Genomic DNA, 18,328 nt, shown 5'->3' with positions numbered 1-18,328 from the left:
ACATATGCTGGATAAGTTGGCGATTCATTCCGCTGTGGCGACCCCTGATGAATAAAGGGACTAAGCCGAAGGAAAATGAATGAATGGGTATTTGTCTCTGCTGCAGTTGTCTGATGAAGAAAAACTACTGAAAGTACTCATGAAGCTGACAGACAGATAATGTTTTCTTTTATCATATTTTTAAGCCTCAAATGTTTGTAGTTAAGCTTTCACCATTGACAATTTCATCAATACAGGCAAAATCGACACACATTAGACTCCACTATGCAGTGCAGCAGACATGCAGGAAATAAAACATTTACTGAAAGCTTCAGTTTGTTCTGAAAGATCGCTTAAAAACATCTGCTTCATTAGAATGTGATTGGGGAAAAGTGTTTTATTCACCCATAAACTGCCACAATTCACTTGTGTCCTGCTTTGTTTTCAGAGGATGATGTAAAAGTTAGACTGCATCATGTGACTTCAGTGAAGATGTGCTCTAGTTAACACTTCTGACCATAAAAGGAATGTTACCTGATCCTCAGACTGTGAACCACAGTGAGCTGCTCTGAGTCTGAGGAGAAATCAGTGAAGACATTAACTAAAATTTGCACACAAGGGGGTTCATTATGTTCATTTTAATATTTTAAAATGAACCACATTTTTATAATTTTTTAAAAGAGATAAAACCATAAAATAAGTTATACTAGTAATACAAGTTTTGCATGGAACAAATTAGGCATCAATAAGACATAAAATCTTGTTATATCAGCACCAAAATCCTTCCTCAAACCTTTTTATGGCTGATAAAGAGGACTATACACTCACAGGCCACTTTATTAGGTACACCTGGCCAACTGCTCGTTAACACAAATTTCTAATTTGCCAATCACATGGCAGCAACTCAATGCATTTAGGCATATAGACATGGTCAAGACAATATTCTGTAGTTCAAACTGAGCATCAGAATGGGGAAGAAAGGTAATTTAAGTGACTTTGAACATGGTATGGTTGTTGGTGCCAGACGGGCTGGTCAGAGTATTTCAGAAACTGCTGATCTACAAGGATTTTCACGCAAAACCATGTCTAGGGAAAAAAAAAGAGAGAAAATATCCAGTGAGCATTTGCGCCCGCCTTGTTGATGCCAGAGGAGAATGGCCAGGCTGGTTTGAGCTGATAGAAAGGCAACAGTAACTCAAATAACCACTCGTTACAACAGAGGTATGCAGAAGAGCATCTCTAAACGCATGACACATCCAGCCTTGAGGCGGATGTGCTACAGCAGCAGAAGACCACACCTGGTGCCACTCTTGTCAGCCAAGAACAGGAAACTGAGGCTACAATTCTGACAGGCTCAACAAAATTGGAAAATGGAAGATTGGAAAAAAACGTTGTCTGGTCTGATGAGTCTCAATTTCTGCTGCAACATTCGGATGGTACGGTCAGAATTTGGCGTCGACAACATGAAAGCATGAATCCATCCTGCCTTGTATCAATAGTTCAGGCTGATGGTGGTGGTGTAATGGTGTGGGGGATATTTTCTTGGCACACTTTGGGCCGATTAGTAACACAGCCTACCTGAGTATTGTTGCTGACCATGTCCATCCCTCAGACTGATTGTCCCACCCCAATCTCAGACTTGTTTCTTGAACATGACAATGAGTTCACTGTACTCAAATGGCCTCCACAGTCACCAGATCTCAATTCAATAGGGCACCTTTGGGATGTGATGGAACGGAAGACTTGCATCATAGATCTGCAGCAACTCCATGATGCTATCATGTCACAATGGACCAAAATCTCAGAGAAATATTTCCAGTACCTTGTTGAATGTATGCCTATTGAAAAACTGATCAAAAAACTGACCGTTTGTCCCCTTCTTTTTGTATTTATTTTATATTTGAAACATCAAAGAAATAATTTTAATTAATGAAATAGTAAATGGAGTTTGAGTTTTTTAACATTGAAGTCAATTGTGGTTATTATTAATAAGCCTTTTTTACTCAAAATGTAACATTACTGTTAAGTAAAAGTAAACGTTTGAAGTGCATTTTCAACAAAATGGAAATCAGTTATTTTAAGTAGTAAAATACAGTACCATGATGCATTGTTACATGAAATTACCTCATACTTAATATTTTATCCTTGTACACAAATTACATAATGTGGCTGCAGAAAACCTTTAATTTGACTGGATAAAGAAACCAAGGTTTCTGTTTAATTTCAAAATAATGCGATTATCATCACAGAAGTGAACCAGCATCAACACCTTGTGTGTGAATCATTTACCAATAATTTAACAGCCCATCATCAGTTATTCATTACTTATCAGATGTATCAAGAAATCTACATCGTGCACAAAGACAAGCATGTTTAGGTGGAGGCTGCCATGGTGCTTGTTGCTATTTTGTGTTTTAACAGAAAATAAAACAAATGTGCCTTTTAGTTAAGGGCCATTAGCACTGTTGCGTCACACATCACAAACAGCTGCTTCAGGAATGATGTCAAAGCCTAAGAAAAGAGTTTTAGCAGCATTCAAGTTTTAAAAGAGCGTGAAAATTGTAAATAAGTCAGCCACACGTTACACAAGCTAGTGTAATCGAAAGCACAGGCTTCAGTTTATTGACCATTGCACACACATGAACAGATGAGGATATTTACACTGATGTAAACGGTCAGTACCTGCAACACGTTACAGTAGAACAGCACATAGTGTGACTAACACACAGCTACGTACCAGTACAAACAGCACATACACCACCTTTAAAGCCCATTCAACTTGCTTCTGCTACTTTGGACTCACAGGTCTGTCCGTTCTGACAATGAAGCGCTCATTAGTATGTTTGGAGGAGCACATCGGGTTTAAAAAGAATAAATGTTTTATCAAAATAAAACACACCTGAATACATGGGGTTCTTTTCTGTAACAATATTAATTAACAGAAATGTGAAAAGTATGTTCTCTCTGACTTTTGTCTTGTGTTTCAATAAAAATATCTAAAATAGTCATAAATCAAGACATTCTTCTTACAGGGATGAGAAATACATCCTTATGTTGTGTCAAACCAAACCTGTTTGAATTTCTTTCCCCTCCTGCAAACTGTATATGGGTCACATGGACTTCCATGGTAGAAAAAGAAATGAAATACCGTTAAAAAAAAAAAAAAAACTTCATCTAAAATTGTATTGGAACGTGCTGCACAACTTTTTTTGAGTTGACTCAACTCCAGAAGTTCAGTTAAAAGAAAAGGTAGAGTCAACTCAAAAAAAGCTGTTGCAGCAAGTTGCCTTACAGTTTTAAGTTGAGTCAACTTTTTTCTTTGTTTTAGTGATGAAAGTAAATGGACCTGCAACAACTTCATTAATGCAACACAATATCATGGCAATTCCTCACTGTTTTGACAACTCTCATTTGTACATTCCCAGTTTTTATTCTAAATATCTTTTACATTCATACAATTTAGAGATTTAGATAGCAATTAGAAACTTTTCCATTTTATTTTCTGTGAGACTGGGTTATCAACATTCTCTGGTAACATTTAGTTCTTTTTCCTCTGAAAAACGAATGTAAATGTATTTTTGCCAGAGAAGAAAAACAAACATTTGAAGAGACGGTTCTACAAAAAAAAAGACAATTTGCTGCCAATTTACACACGTCACAATCGAAATTTAAGTCAATTACTACCACCACTTTTGAGTTTTGAGAAAACAATAAAAAAAAAAACACAAATTTACTGCAAACACAAAATTGTTATAATGCTATGAAGTTATAATGCTGCAAATAATCAGAACATATTCATTGTTTTGCTTCATAAAACCTCAATACATCATCAAGGGTCACGAGTAGGCCCACATGGAATCTGCGCACACAGAAATCCGCAGATTTTTAACCCATCATGTCTATGTATTTACTTGTGTAAATTTATATTTACTAATATTTGAAATTAATTATATTAAAATGTTGATCTGATATATTTACAATACAGTTTGTACAGTAATATTTTCTGTCTTTTAGTAGATATATTATATGAGAGACTTTGTTTACCATATAAGTGGATCTAATTGGATTTGCATTGTAAACATTAAATAAAAGTTAAAAATGTATTATTTTTAGCTTTTAGTTATGATACTCCCAAAATCATTCCACATAAATCTGCAGATTTTTAACAAAATTCTCTACAGGAATAGCAAAAAATGTCTGCAGATTCTGTCTGGTCCTAGTCATGAGTATTACATTTTACGACTCTCAAAGTGCCAGTATTCTCTCCATAATTTAAGCTAAAAATCGTCTTTATTATTTTTTAATGGTTGCCAACAGATTGGATGGCTTGAAGTAAAGTAACTTAACAAGCTAACTTTTATTTTTGAGTGAACTATCCCTTAAACATCACATGGCATTTAGCATCGTTTTGATTTAAGAATGTTCAGATATTTGTGGACATGAAAGCAAGACAAATACACTGAGGAAGAACATCATTTTTGAAATGTAGTTAGGAGCATGTCAATTTATATCAGATGCTAAATAAAGGAATACTGTAGTTCAGCCAAAGATGAAATCCTGTCATTCTTTATCCTTCCCTTATCAGAAACCTGTTTCAGTGTCTTTTTGTTTCCTGTTGAACACAAAAGAAGATATTTGGAAGAATGTTGACAACCACTGACACCACATAGTATTAGTTTAACCTACTATGGAAGTTAATGGTTACAGGTTTCCAACATTCTTCAAAACATCTTATTTTGTGTTTAACAGGAGAAAAAAAATAACTCCAAGGTTTAAAAGCACTTGAGGGTGAGTAAACAGTGAGTATATTTTCATTTGTGAGTGAACTATCCCTTTAAGTTCATGTGTGCGTTCTGAAAGGAACAAGATCCATTCTCAGGTACTCCTGCAGCAAACAGATCTCATAGACACGGAACATTTTTCCTAGACATCATTTGAATTTAACAAGATGTCTGAATTTCTCATCAAAAGACAAAACAGTGACATGATCTGTATTGGAGATTGTTTTCTCATCTGATGATGCTTTAACAAAGCATACAAAGTTGTAGCAACTTTGAAATATCATGTATGTCTCTTTAAATTGCAAATAAAAAGGCCAAAAAAAAAGTGCAAATCTGCTAATAATGCTTAACAATGCGGCGTCTATTCAAACACACACTGTTCCTGTGTATTACAATACTGTGGCCTCCCGTCACATGATCCTGCACAGCAGGAGATATTGAAGGCCTGTGATGTCACCGATGACCTGTCGTCATCCTCTCCTTCCAAACTGTGTGGAACTTTCCAGCACACAGACGCAGTTAGCAGGGTGGCGTCCTATCAACACTTCCTGCCCCACAGTTAATGATGCCCCCTGACCCTCATCCAGACAACAGCACTCTCTACATAGTCCACTAACAGATTAAAAGCAAGACAAACTACACAGTACACACGGACTGAGTTTCACAATAGATCTTGCTCCTTTACTAGTGTTTCTTCATTTTTTTGATCGTCTTGGGTCACGGCGCTATACAAACTGGATTAATCTTAAAATTAAGAGTGACTCAAAATTATTAGCTGCATCCCAATTCACACAGGCCATATACAAACAGGACAATTCCAAAGTGAATTTTTGAGGTGAAGTGAATTATCATTCTGTGTGTGTACAGATCATGGCTCACTCCATAAAATGCCATGACTGGCACTACTGTGTCCATCAAGTTGACATCTTGTGATTTGGCATCCAGCTACTTTTTAAACCCTAATAATATTCAGTGTTTTTAACTATGCCAGTGTCAACAGAGGCTTTGGTATGCTTTCACACACACAGAATATGTAGTATGCATTCAGTAATTTACAGAAGTGACCAAATTAATGGGGAAAAACACAGGAAGTGGCAACCACGTTTACAAACATTGGGCCTTATCATACACCCAGCGCAATAAGGTTTTTTGACCACACTTTGTTATTATTGTTAATTTATTCGTTTGCTGGAAATTAGAACTGAATTTAGAAATAGTTTTGAAACAAATCTTTGCGCTTAACAAACAAAAACAAACATGCAGGCTAATGGATGTCTTCAGTGGATTGCGTACGTTTCCTTATCCACAAAAGTAAAGGAGTAAAGTAAAGAGTAAAAGTAAAGGGGCCGGATGAAGAAGGCTTGTTTTTTTATCCTCACGCTACAAATGGTTTGTTTAACTGTTTTCTCGCTAGTGACGTGTTCAGTTTCTCCACTTACAAAGTCCGCCATGTAAATAGCAAATGCTCCACAGCGTGACGCAACTGACTCTTAAAGGGAATGGGAGAGGAAACTCTGATTTGTTTAATGCACGTTTTTCTCAAAACACACTCATAACCCATTAAGAGAATAAGCAAAACCCTGTTAGACCAGGGCACAAACGTATTTTTCCGTCCTTCAAATAGCAAAAGTGGATTCCGACCTGCCCTTCATGCTTTTGCACCATGCGCTTTAGACTGTGGCTAGATCGTTAAAACAGAGCCCATTCTGTGCATTGTCAACAGAAGTGAACTGATTAACTAGTTGATAAAGACACATATAAATATCTGGTGGTTTATTTATGAAAGGCTGTTTCACAGAGTGCAAGGGTTGCCATGTCCACCTATTATTAAGCATCTTAGGGGGTCCAGTTTATGCCTATAAAATAGGTTGTGATATCATGGAATGAGGCTTATTTTTTCTAAGATATAGCAGTTGTTTTTAGGTTTAGAATGAGCTGTTTTGTTAAGCAAGATCTGATAATACTAAAGATCATGACATACTTTGTTTTTTGGGGGATTTCTAAAAACTCAAACACAAAAACAAAAGAAACAGCCCTGATATGAAGGTGTCTTTAACAAATAGCTATTCAGTTCACTTCTGATGGCAATGCACAAAATGTCTGTAAACATGGTTGCCACTACCCATGTTTTTCCCCATTCATCTGTAAATTACTGAACTGTGTGTGTTTATGTGTGAACATACCAAAGTTTAAAACTAAAAGTTGAACACAACCAAAATTAGCTTCAGTGTGACTGTGGCCTTACTTACAGCGCTCAAACACTAGTGCATACTGACAGAAGCTCCTACAGTGCACTGATGAAGTAAAATCTTCACTGATAAAGTAGGTGTATAGTGATATTACTTCATGAAATTGTACATGAATAGATTTTGCTTCTGCTATTTATTAATTACCAGAACTTTACACACCCCCTGCAGAATCTCTAAAACATACACTAATTTGTAACTGTAGAATTGTCACATATTTAAGTACATACCCATCACAGTCGATCGATGAGGCAACCAAGAGAATGTAAACTTTCAAACAGCATATTGGAATTTGGAATAATTTCATTTATTATTTTATTATCTTAAATATCTGATTCATCTGTTAAATAATTGCCATCTTACAAATTGTGCAAGTATACAAAGTCCAAAGTATTATAAAATACATTAATGCTCATATATACTTATGAATCCAAAATATGCAAACTGGGATGCAGGTCTAAATGTTAAGACGTCACTGGTCAATTCACAGCATCATACAAATCCAACCTAATTTCCAGAGGCCTGCAATAAGGTCACGTTATCAAGCCTAAAACAATAAGACAAAACCTGATGCCTTATTCAATGTTTTATTTTATAGATGTGAACATAAAATATCTTTCAATCATTCAGCCCTTTTAAAATTAATCTGAACAGGTATACAATAAGCATTATTACAACCAACGTAAAAGTCACAAGAGTGCCGGTGCGACACTCCACACTGATCTACATATATATGAAGTGTTTTCAATTTGTTAGAAAACGTTTTAGGAGAAAACATGGAGGGCTGTGCTGTTCTCCGCAAAACACATCATGCAAATATTAAAAATAAAAAGGCGCACGTCTCATTAGCATTTTCTCTTTTTTTTTTTCCTTCAGATTCTGAATGCATATCAATAGATTGCCCTACTACAAAAAAGTATGGGCTGTTTTTATTGGCGAATCTTTTAATACCAACGTGTAATGTAAAATCCAAGACATTCGTAGTTAAACATGACAATCTGAAACATCCTACATGGAAAATAATGATAATAATATCTTAAAGCTATACGCCATTAGTTTTCTTTTAGAAAAATGCTCCAACAACAGCAACAAACAGAAATTGCACTATATGAATGGCTCTCTATCTTCTGACTGGGTGAAACGATGACAAAAAAGGCCTAAAAACCTTCATTGATTCACAGTCAAAGGTCACAATATAATCTCCAACCACATCTCTGGCATCCGCCCTCACCATTAATACAAACTATGAAAATACAAGGCCTCCCTCTAGTGGACGGCAAATAGTGTCATTCTGCTCTAAGAGTGGGAAACTACATTCGACAGGCACTTAATTGTAACGCAGAGCCACCGTTCATCACACCTCTGTCAGACTCACAAACAGAGAAGGCAGTAAAAAGCATCTGACTCACAGGAATGTGTCACAGATCTCCCAAACAAGCACGTCAAGAGAGGACACAAGTGTGCATGCATGACAATTTCCTGCCTTGCTAAAGACACTAGAAGTATGCTTGTTCTGTCATCATGAGAAACCAGAGCATGCTTCCCATCCGTCAGATGCTAAGTGGTCTGGTTAGCCGAAAAGAATGAGAAACAAAACAAATCTGTAGAAGAGAGGTGAATAAATAATTGAGAATTCAGTGTAAAAGAAAAGAGTGAGGAATGAGGTAGAGACATCAAACCAGCCACTTCAGAGACAGGAGAGATTGCTCCGCATGAGAGATGATAGAGAGAAGAGACTCGTTTTTTTGTCACCCGTTCAGCTCATGAATTCGTTCCTGTGCCGTTGGCGGTGGGAGTCCAGAGGTAGTGGAGGCTCTGAATCGTCCATTGGGAGGACCAGTCGGGTTCCTCGGATCACCAGCTCGTGGTCGCCGAACGCCAGCTCTTGATCCAGAGCCTCGTCTGAGTTCACCGCCGCTCCTCCCATGAGAACGCCACTCGAGTGGGCACCCGTGCCATCTGTGCTCACAGTGATGTCACCGTAGGTAAGAGTGATGTCACCGTCGTTCAGGATCAGGTCAGAGTCTGCATTTTTCAGCTCGCCTTCATTCTGCGATGAAACACACAACGGTGATTTAATTTTTGGGCGGATTTCTGCAGATTTTGGGCGAACGTGTCATTCTGCAAAGAGTCTTACAACAAGCAAATTATTGTCCTAAAGCCATGTGTAATAAAAGTTAGCCATGACTTGAAATTTATATTTTTATTCCATACAACCAAGTTGATCAAAACTGACAGTAAAGACCACGTATACATACTTCAAATTCTCTACTCGTCAAAAACCTCAATAAAAACGTATCGTGGTTTAAATAAAAATGTTACTTTTAATAAGAAATAATAATATAATAATAGTAAATGTTTTTGAGCAGCAAGGAAGGATAATGTGACACTGAAGACTGGACTAATGATCATATAAAAGCAGCTTTGCTATAACAGGTATATATAATATTTAAAATGATGATATCTTACAATATATTTAACTGTATTTTACATTAAACAAATGTTATGAAAAGTACTGTGTATAAAGGTTATTAAAAATCTTTATTATCTTATAATCTATTATATGTGATATAATAATTCACATAATAACTCCAGTAAAAGGTGTCATATATCATCTAAACGAAAAGAAATTTGCACTATGGATTAAATCAGTCACCATTCCATAAAATATGTTTCATAAAGAGTGAACTCTGGAATGAGGACAAGCCTTTATTAGAGGTCACTAAGGAATAGTTAACTGGGCAGGTTAAACGGTACATTTATTTACTGGCCAACAAAAAATCCAAAAAAATGTAAACATAAAAATAACGTTTGATATAATCATGTTTTATTAAATTTTAGTTAATGGAATTATGGAGCAAACAGACTAACAATGAACTGATGTCTGTGTATTTACTAATGTAATTAAAGAGTAATAAGTGCTTTAACAACTGTATTGCTTATTGATATTGAAAAACATTTCTCATAACTTCTCAAAGAAACTTCTAGCCTATAAGATCAGAGAATCTACATCAATAAAGTCAAGCCTGGCCATTAAAATTCTTGTGTAACAAAATCATTGCTAGCTATAAAACAGTGAGGACTATGATGTGCAATAAAATGTTATGCACTGCTGATGGTTTCTTTGAACACTTGTGTCTCAAATTATGAGCACAAAACTACGTCAAATAACACTAACTTAAAAAATGTTTGGGATAATATTGATATAACTGACGAGCTTTTTGCATTGCTTGTGAAATTTAAGAGGAAATAACAATTAAATCAAAATCAAAATCTAAGACATGAAAACTTCAGCTCTATTTATACAACTTTACACAATTCATATATACATTTTGGAAACCTTAGAAAGCAATATTTTAAAAACAAAGTGCAATAAAACTTTACATGCCAGCTTTTGTTCTGTAAATGACAAAAAATGTGATTTTGTAAAAATATTAAGATCATTTGCATATTATATGTGTATACTTAAAATTCTGTACTTCACTACCAAAACATCAATGGTCAACTACAGAGGCCTGTTGCACAAAGCTGGTTTGGGTTTTTACCCAAGCTTAGTTTAACAAACTCTTTAAGTTTTCAGGCTTAAGAAGGCAGGTTGGTTTTGATTAGGTTTCTTCACCCTGGTAAACTGTGCTAATCTGCGCTAACCTGCTCCGGAGCAGGTTTTAATCTGGGTTGCAGACTTAAACTGAACCAATCCGTTGTGAGTGTATAATGACATATATCTGATGCAACAAAGCCACTCCTAGTCGCTGTGGGTCGTAATAAAAAAATTTTTTAGTGTGAAAGATTTTAATTTGGGAGTCAAAATAGTTGTTGTTGTTGCTAATAATTTGCTTAATATCGTTTAATATTTTATATAAACAAACTTTATAAAAGTCAATTTATGTATAAAGCTTGTAAAATGGCAGTCTTTTGAACTTTGTGAACCTACATTATTAAAATAAATCATTGATTTTGCATTGATATAATAACATTTTCTTTACATTGCCTTCTCAAACATTTGCTGCACCAACAGCATACATTTCAATGTATTAGATTATCAATTATATATTTCCTTTATATTTATATTTCTGTATTTGTTCAACTCGTTATGTGCAAGGTCTAAGGACTGTACACAGTGTGCGTACATAGTGTGCGCAGTGTTTCTTTAAATAGTGCCATCGCCAACTACTAGCCTGGCATACAGCGTTTTTGTGAATTCAAGTGAATGACGATGGATTTGACTACATTGTTGTCTGCATGTGAAACACCTCAAAAAACAAAAAGGTAAAATCTTCTGTTGTTTCTACGTCGCTGTAATGTAAACATACTCAAAATTTCTTCAACAGATATAATAGGCTCCGATTATCCAAATAATAAGCAACAACAGATGTTTTCATGCCTCTGTTGACTAAATCCATCCTCATTCACTGTCTGTACACAGGTCTCTGGTTAATCAGCTCTAGGAGGGGGTAATTTGAGTCAACTGCTACAGCCTATTAAACAGCAATTAAGAATGAGTTTGAAGGCTCCGTCCCTTAAATACAGATTCTGTCTGTCACCATCTGGTAGTAAGCAGACACAAATGACTAGTTTCTTTGGTGTTCTGCCTAATTAAGAGCCAGAACTGCAGATAATTGTTTGTACTCTGTATGCGGGTACAGTACAAACCTCATAGGCCTGTGGGCTGGTCAGGCAGCGAGCCAGAGGACTACAGCAGGCAGGCAGTGTGGCAGTGAGCGGTGGTCCGCTGTGGGTCAGAATGGGCTTTAGATAACTGTAGGTCAAGAGGATTAAGGATTTTCCAGCCAAAGTGGACATTTGTGATCACTTACATCCAAAATAATTCGAAAATTTCCTCATGAACAAATCCCCACTGCTAATTTTTTCCTAATACGAGAAGCTGTTTTACTCTGATACATACATGAAAGCAGAAAAAAATGACCTTTATGAAGAAAAATGAATTTTAATGCACATATTCTTTGCTTTGGAAACTTAGTTGTTATTTTTATTCCCATCTGATTCTGTCTTTATGCAGTTTGCTAATTAGAGCTACATTGCAAAGGATACTTGTGATCAAAGTTGTACCAGATCCTGAATAGCCAGGCGCTTTCCTGTTTAGTGCTCCTCCTTTCCACTCCATCAGGGCCGATCTGCAGGCGGACACAGAGGAAACCATCATTACACTGATCTGCTCTGATAAGACAGCGTTCATCTGTCTACACCAGAGCAAAAGCACTTACAGAGTTCTCCTGGTCTGTGTCCACTCCAACACTGTCAAAAACAAAGCACAGTTACTTAAGACGTGTTCACAACAATGATAACTATAAGGACAACTAGAATGTTCTGTTTATTATAAGCATGCAATATAAATTTCCCACTTTATACCATATATGGCCTTAACATCTATGTATTCATATTTTGATGCAATTGCAATGCAATTAATGTGTTCATAATAAACACTTCTGGTGCTATTGAGATGGGATATGGGTAGGTTTGGGACAGGTTTGGTGGTATGGGTAGATTTAAGGGTGGGTTAAGATGTAAGGGGTCGTCAACAATGTAATTATAAATGTAATTACAGAAATTGATTACAGATTTATTTCCATGCAGGTATTTAATCAAGCATTAGTACAATGTATTTACAACAAGTATTTACACAATAAGCACATTGTAACAAATTTTTAATTTCAGTGTAAGTGCATATAAACTAAGGCCACTTAATATCAAGTGGGACCGTCATCTGCACTTTAAAATAGTAACCCTTTAAAACAGGATTCTGATTGACTTGCTAAGTTGTTGTAAAATGAATTTTAAAGATACTGTTCCTTTTGGGGGAGAGACTTCAGGTGTTAACAGCATTGTTTGGAATTCTGCCAGAATCTTTTAAATGAAATTCATTACAGACTAATAGTGTAGCCTTTACTGGCTAGATGACTTATTCTTATAAATTGGAAACCAGCAGCTCCTCCTTCTTATGGCAATGTTTTTTTTTTTTTTTTTTTTTTTTTACATGCTCTTAGAATTGAAAAGATTTGTTTTGCAATAAAACAAAAACCAGAATAGTTCCAGAAAGTCTTAAACCCTTTTCTAAAATTACTAATATACACTCACCTGCCACTTTTTAGGTACACCTTTTCAACTGCTCGTTAACGCAAATGTTTAATTAGCCAACTCAGCAATTCAACGCATTTAGGCATGTAGACATAGTCAAGACGATCTGCTGCAGTTCAATCTGAGCATCAGAATGGGGAAGAAAGGTGATTTAAGAGACTTTGAACATGACATGGTTGTTGGTGCAAGACTGGCTGGTCTGAGTATTTCAGAAAATGCTGATCTACTGGCCTTTTCACGCACAACCATCTCTAGGGTTTACAGAGAATGGTTTGAAAAAGAGAAAATATCCAGTGAGCGACAGTTCTGTGGGCGCGAATTCCTTGTTGATGCCAGATGTCAGAGGAGAATGGCCAGACTGGTTCCAGCTGATAGAAAGGTAACAGTAACTCAAATAACCACATGTTATAACCGAGATATGCAGAAGAGCCTCTCTGAACACACAACACGTCGAACCTTGAGGTGGATCGGCTACAGCAGCAGAAGACCACACCGGGTGCCACTCCTGTCAGCTAAGAACAGAAAACTGAGGCGACAATTTGCACAGGCTCGGGAAAATTGGACAATTGAAGAATGGAAAAACGTTGTCTGGTCTGATGAGTCTCGATTTCTGCTGCGACATTTAGATGGTAGGGTCAGAATTTGGTGTCAACAAAATGAAAGCATAGATTCATCCTGCCTTGTATCAATAGTTCAGGGTGGTGATGGTGGTGTAATGGTATGGGGGATATTTTCTTTGCACACTTTGGGCCCATTAGTACCAATTGAGCATCGTGTCAACACCACAGCCTACCTGAGAATTGTTGCTGACCATGTCCATCTCTTAATGACCACAGTGTACCCATCTTCTGATGGCTACTTCCAGCAGGATAACGCGCCATGTCATAAAGCGTGAATCATCTCAGACTGGTTTCTTGAACATGACAATGAGTTCCCTGTACTCAAATGGCCTTCACAGTCACCAGATCTCAATCCAGATACTTTTATACATCCACATGAACAATGCAAACTTCTACATCCACTCCCCATGGAGTGAGAATGCGGGAAAAGCTCTCTCCCGCACTCCCCTCCCTTCCCCTACTTTTTCTTCTAACCCAGCTCACAGAAAGGTCCTCTTAACTCCCAAAATCTCAAAGTATGAATGTTCTGTATGAATGCAAGTGACTTTTTGCATCATGTTTAATATAATTTAAAATGTCTCAGTGCGACTGGTACAATGGTCTTTTTCTCATAGAAATAGGCATAATCTAAGTAAACACTTGAAGCTTTAAGTATCTTTGATCCACTGTAGAAGGAGTGTCATTTGTCAGAGTCCTTTATCCAAATTACCTCCGATTCCCACAGCAGGTGGGTTCACATTGTTGTTTCAGACACCCCCACTTGGAGAATGTTTTACTATGGGTTGACTATTTAAGGAAATGCATCAAAAAGCTCAGGGCTATTCTATAACCAGATTAGCCCATAGTGTGGAACTCCATGCTCCATACTATGTATATTTTAAAGTCAGGTATGCATCTTCTGATCTTGGATCTATCACTGAGAATTTAATGTCTTGTATTGATTGTCTCTAAATTGACTGAATAATTGGCATAATACATATTTACCTGACTAATAAATTGTTATGTTTAAACAGATTTTGCTTACTCTGTAAATATTCATTCTAGTAGATTACGCTCTATCCTTGTTTCCGCACTTCCTGTGTCAGGTCAGTAGATGGACTAAAATCCAGTTGAGATGGAACATTGGGCACACTAATTGTATTTTAGGGATCCAACTGACTCTTGATATACATTCAAGTGTACTTAGGTGGAAAGGGCGATAATTTCCGTCTAGGACAACAAGGAGTTGCACGACTAACCTAGATAGGGTACCTGACCTTTGTTTGAAAGTAATGTTATTCTAAATTAAGTGTATATGGGAAACCATGGGCTTGGCTAAACCAAAATTATTATAGAGTACAGTAGTCAGTTACATTTATAATAATAGCCCTAACCTCTGATTTGAAATGATAGTCTTTACTCAAGGGTGTACATCTAAAGAGGACTAATCAAAAATAATTTAGAATGAGCAAGGATGGGAGCGGCCATCTAAAAGTAGTAGTCATTAACCTCTGTTTAATATTCAAGACTGACTAGATAATGTTTTATGGTTGGAGTGAGATAAAATGAAAGATAAATATATTAATATTCTAAACCATCTCATATTCAAATTAAGAGTCAGATATGAGTTAAATTTAAAGTACATCAACATTGTGCACTGGAAAGAGCGAACAGGCTGCGATCCTTCATCCACCAGCGGACACCTTCATTGGGCGAACTGGGTGGACCTTACATTGTTTATATACTTATTTAGAGTATAATTATGTTTTCCAGATCATTTCTTGTTTGGTGAATTGTATCAGTGATTTTTATGGCATGCTATGTATATCTATATGCATCAATATTATTTATATTGTATTTACGGTGTTCTTTTCTGTCTGACCTAAGATGAATCTAGAGGTTCGCACACACGCCCACATGCACAATCATCCTTGGTTTTAACAGGAATTAACGAGAAAGTTGTTTGAATTTCATCCCTTTCTAATTTGCATTTTAGCTGTTTAATGAGTTTAGAACAAAGTTTTAAATGGCTTGGAATGTCTACATATTATTCCCTGTGCACAGAAACGGACAGAAACAAGAACAAAGGCCTCGTTTAATGAGTTACCCATTCCTATCGTATGTTACATGACAGGAAAAGGTTGTTCAGGTTAAAGGTGAGGTAGGAACTGACCGGATTTTCTGGCAGGACAGCATCTGAGTTGTGCCTCCTCCACAGATCCAAACCGTGAAGAAGACCACCAGCAGCGTGGTGGAGAACATCATCTGCCGTGCATATGTAGCCGTGTCCCTGATGGACAGGGCAAAAGTCATGGCACCACGAAGACCTAATGAGAAGTAGAGCAACAACAAAAAAAGCTGCATAATTGGTTGACATATATGATAAAGTGTGTTTGTTTTGCAAATCTGACCTGTGAAGACATTAAAGAATTTAGATTTTTTTTTGAGGTCACAAATTATTTTCTTAACCCAGTTGACTGTTCAGTGACTTGAGTACACAATTCATACAAAATATTGATGCCAACCTAATAAGATAAACTTTTGACCCATATACAGTAAAAGTTTTACTGCCAAGCTCATCATAAAACATTAAAATAATGTAGGAAAAAGAAAGAGCATAATAAGCCTAAGGGGCATTCACAATATCTGTGAAAATCTGCTTTATTTTTGTAATTCCACTAGGTCAAACTAATAGTACAGAAACTAAATACAGTTCAAGTCAAAATTCTTTTTCAAATATGCAACAGAGCAAGGAAATTTTCACAGTATTTCCTTTAATATTCTTTCTTCTGGATAACATCTTATTAGTTTTATTTCGGCTAGAATAAAAGTAGCTTTGATTTTTTTAAACACCATTTTAATTCAATATTATTCATTCAATTCCCCTTTATTTGTATAGCACTTTTACAATGCAGATTATGTAAAAGCAGCTTCACATAGAAGATTAAAGTGAATTGAAACGGTGTCAGTTCAGTTTTCAGAGTTTAAGTTTAGGTCAGTGTGTTTTAAAATTATAATATTAGCCCTCTTAAGCAATTTTTTTTTGATTGTCTACAGAACAAACCATTGTTATGCAATGTTTTACAAGTAGTTCCTAATTAACCTAGTTAATCCTTTAGATGTAATTTTAAGATGAATATTACTGTCCTGAAAAATATAAAGTAAAATATTATGTACTGTCATCATGGCAAAGAAAAAATAAATCAGTTAAATTAGTTATTAAAGCTATTATGTTTAGAAATGTGTTGGGAAAAAAAATCTCTCAGTTTAATAGAAATTGGGGAAGGGGCTAATAATTCAGGAGAGCTAATAATTCTGACTTCAACTGTACATGGAAAGTCCACCCTAAAACTTTCATTTAAACCACCATTTAGTATAACGTATGTGTTCAGCAAAAGAAAAAAAAATAACATGTTTGAAACAAGTGTAGGTAGACTAAGTGAAGTTTATTTAAAAACTAGTCATGTGCTTATGATTGTCCATGGCTGGCCTCGCATTAGCCAACACATGATTCACCAATCAGATGATTCCTAACTCACTATAAATAACCAGAGTTTCTTATCTCATTAACTTTGTCTTGAACAATACTCCCTCCCACTCACCCCTACTTCCCCTCCTTTCTAGATTGTGCGGCACGGCAGCCCAGTGATTAGCACTGTTGCCTCACAGCAAGAATGTCACAAGTTAAAGTCCCTACTGAACCACTCAACATTTCTGTGCGGAGTTTGCTCGTTCTCCATTCTCTTGAACAACCTAAACTGACATCATAGTCTAACTCTTAGTAAGCTGTATATCTCTCTTTAGCCGTCCTTTTATCTGTCATTAGCCAGGAATAAGTCGAAGGAGTTCATCGAGATCTACCTGAGCTCAAACTCCCCTGTCGCCCTGCTAACAGGAGGGACTCCAGGGCTCGAGGATCTTATGAGCTCATGGCTCTCTCTTGGGACAGCATGCCAGACAAGCTTAATTATCAATCATCAGATAAGAGTGAACTCTTGAAATGACAGAATTACATTTTTTGGGGTGAACTATCCTCTTAATCTACATCAGTGCAACTCAAATTGAAAAAAAATTACCTTCTATTCATAATAGTCAGAGAATGACTTTCATTTTCAGATCTCATATGGAAGTGCTTTGTATTGAGTTTTCCACTCTTCAAACTATCAATCAACTAAGCGGATTTGAATTTGGAAGCAAACTTAACTCAGGATCAAGAAAAACAAACATACACACACAATTGGTTCAAGTCTAACCCACTTAACCTTAAGACTTTTGGCTTTTAGCTTGTTTCTCTTTAAAGAATAAATCTTGGCTGGCCATCGCCAATCTCAAGGCACAAACCTGCAAACATCATCATGTGCTGGAAGTTGGAGGTGATCTTGTTTCGACGGCCCAAATTCAGCAGGAAAGAGAGTGGATAGATGTTCGCCGCTCTGCCCAGAAACACGGCCAGCTGGAAGGAGAGAAGTCAAGGAGAGACTGCAGAAATCAAGCCAATACTGCAATGACTGCATCTACAATCCTTTGGGAGCCAAGACATTGTGCCCTTCCTGAGGACTCTGTTCATTTAAAAAACAGTTCTGGGCCATTGATTTCTGGGAAACACAATGAACAGTAACACCCTGGA

General features: G+C 36.5%; 1 protein-coding gene across 1 annotated transcript in view; it reads right to left on the bottom strand.

The window, feature by feature from the left end:
• Nucleotides 1–2,570: 2,570 nt before the first annotated feature.
• slc9a6a (solute carrier family 9 member A6a) overlaps nt 2,571–18,328 on the bottom strand; it is a 32,598-nt gene continuing 16,840 nt past the window's right edge. The window contains exons 11-16 of the mRNA XM_056471778.1: nt 18,043–18,154; nt 15,875–16,028; nt 12,232–12,262; nt 12,059–12,141; nt 11,660–11,765; nt 2,571–9,056 (exon numbers count right to left, since the gene is read on the bottom strand). Of these exons, the coding sequence (XP_056327753.1) occupies nt 8,763–9,056; nt 11,660–11,765; nt 12,059–12,141; nt 12,232–12,262; nt 15,875–16,028; nt 18,043–18,154 (780 nt within the window). The 3' untranslated portion in view covers nt 2,571–8,762. The remainder of the gene's footprint in view (nt 9,057–11,659; nt 11,766–12,058; nt 12,142–12,231; nt 12,263–15,874; nt 16,029–18,042; nt 18,155–18,328) is intronic.

The sequence above is a fragment of the Danio aesculapii genome, chromosome 14 (assembly GCF_903798145.1).
Source record: "Danio aesculapii chromosome 14, fDanAes4.1, whole genome shotgun sequence".
Classification (NCBI taxonomy): domain Eukaryota; kingdom Metazoa; phylum Chordata; class Actinopteri; order Cypriniformes; family Danionidae; genus Danio; species Danio aesculapii.
Note: the sequence above shows the minus strand (reverse complement) of the source record. Positions and strands in the feature narration are given on the sequence as shown.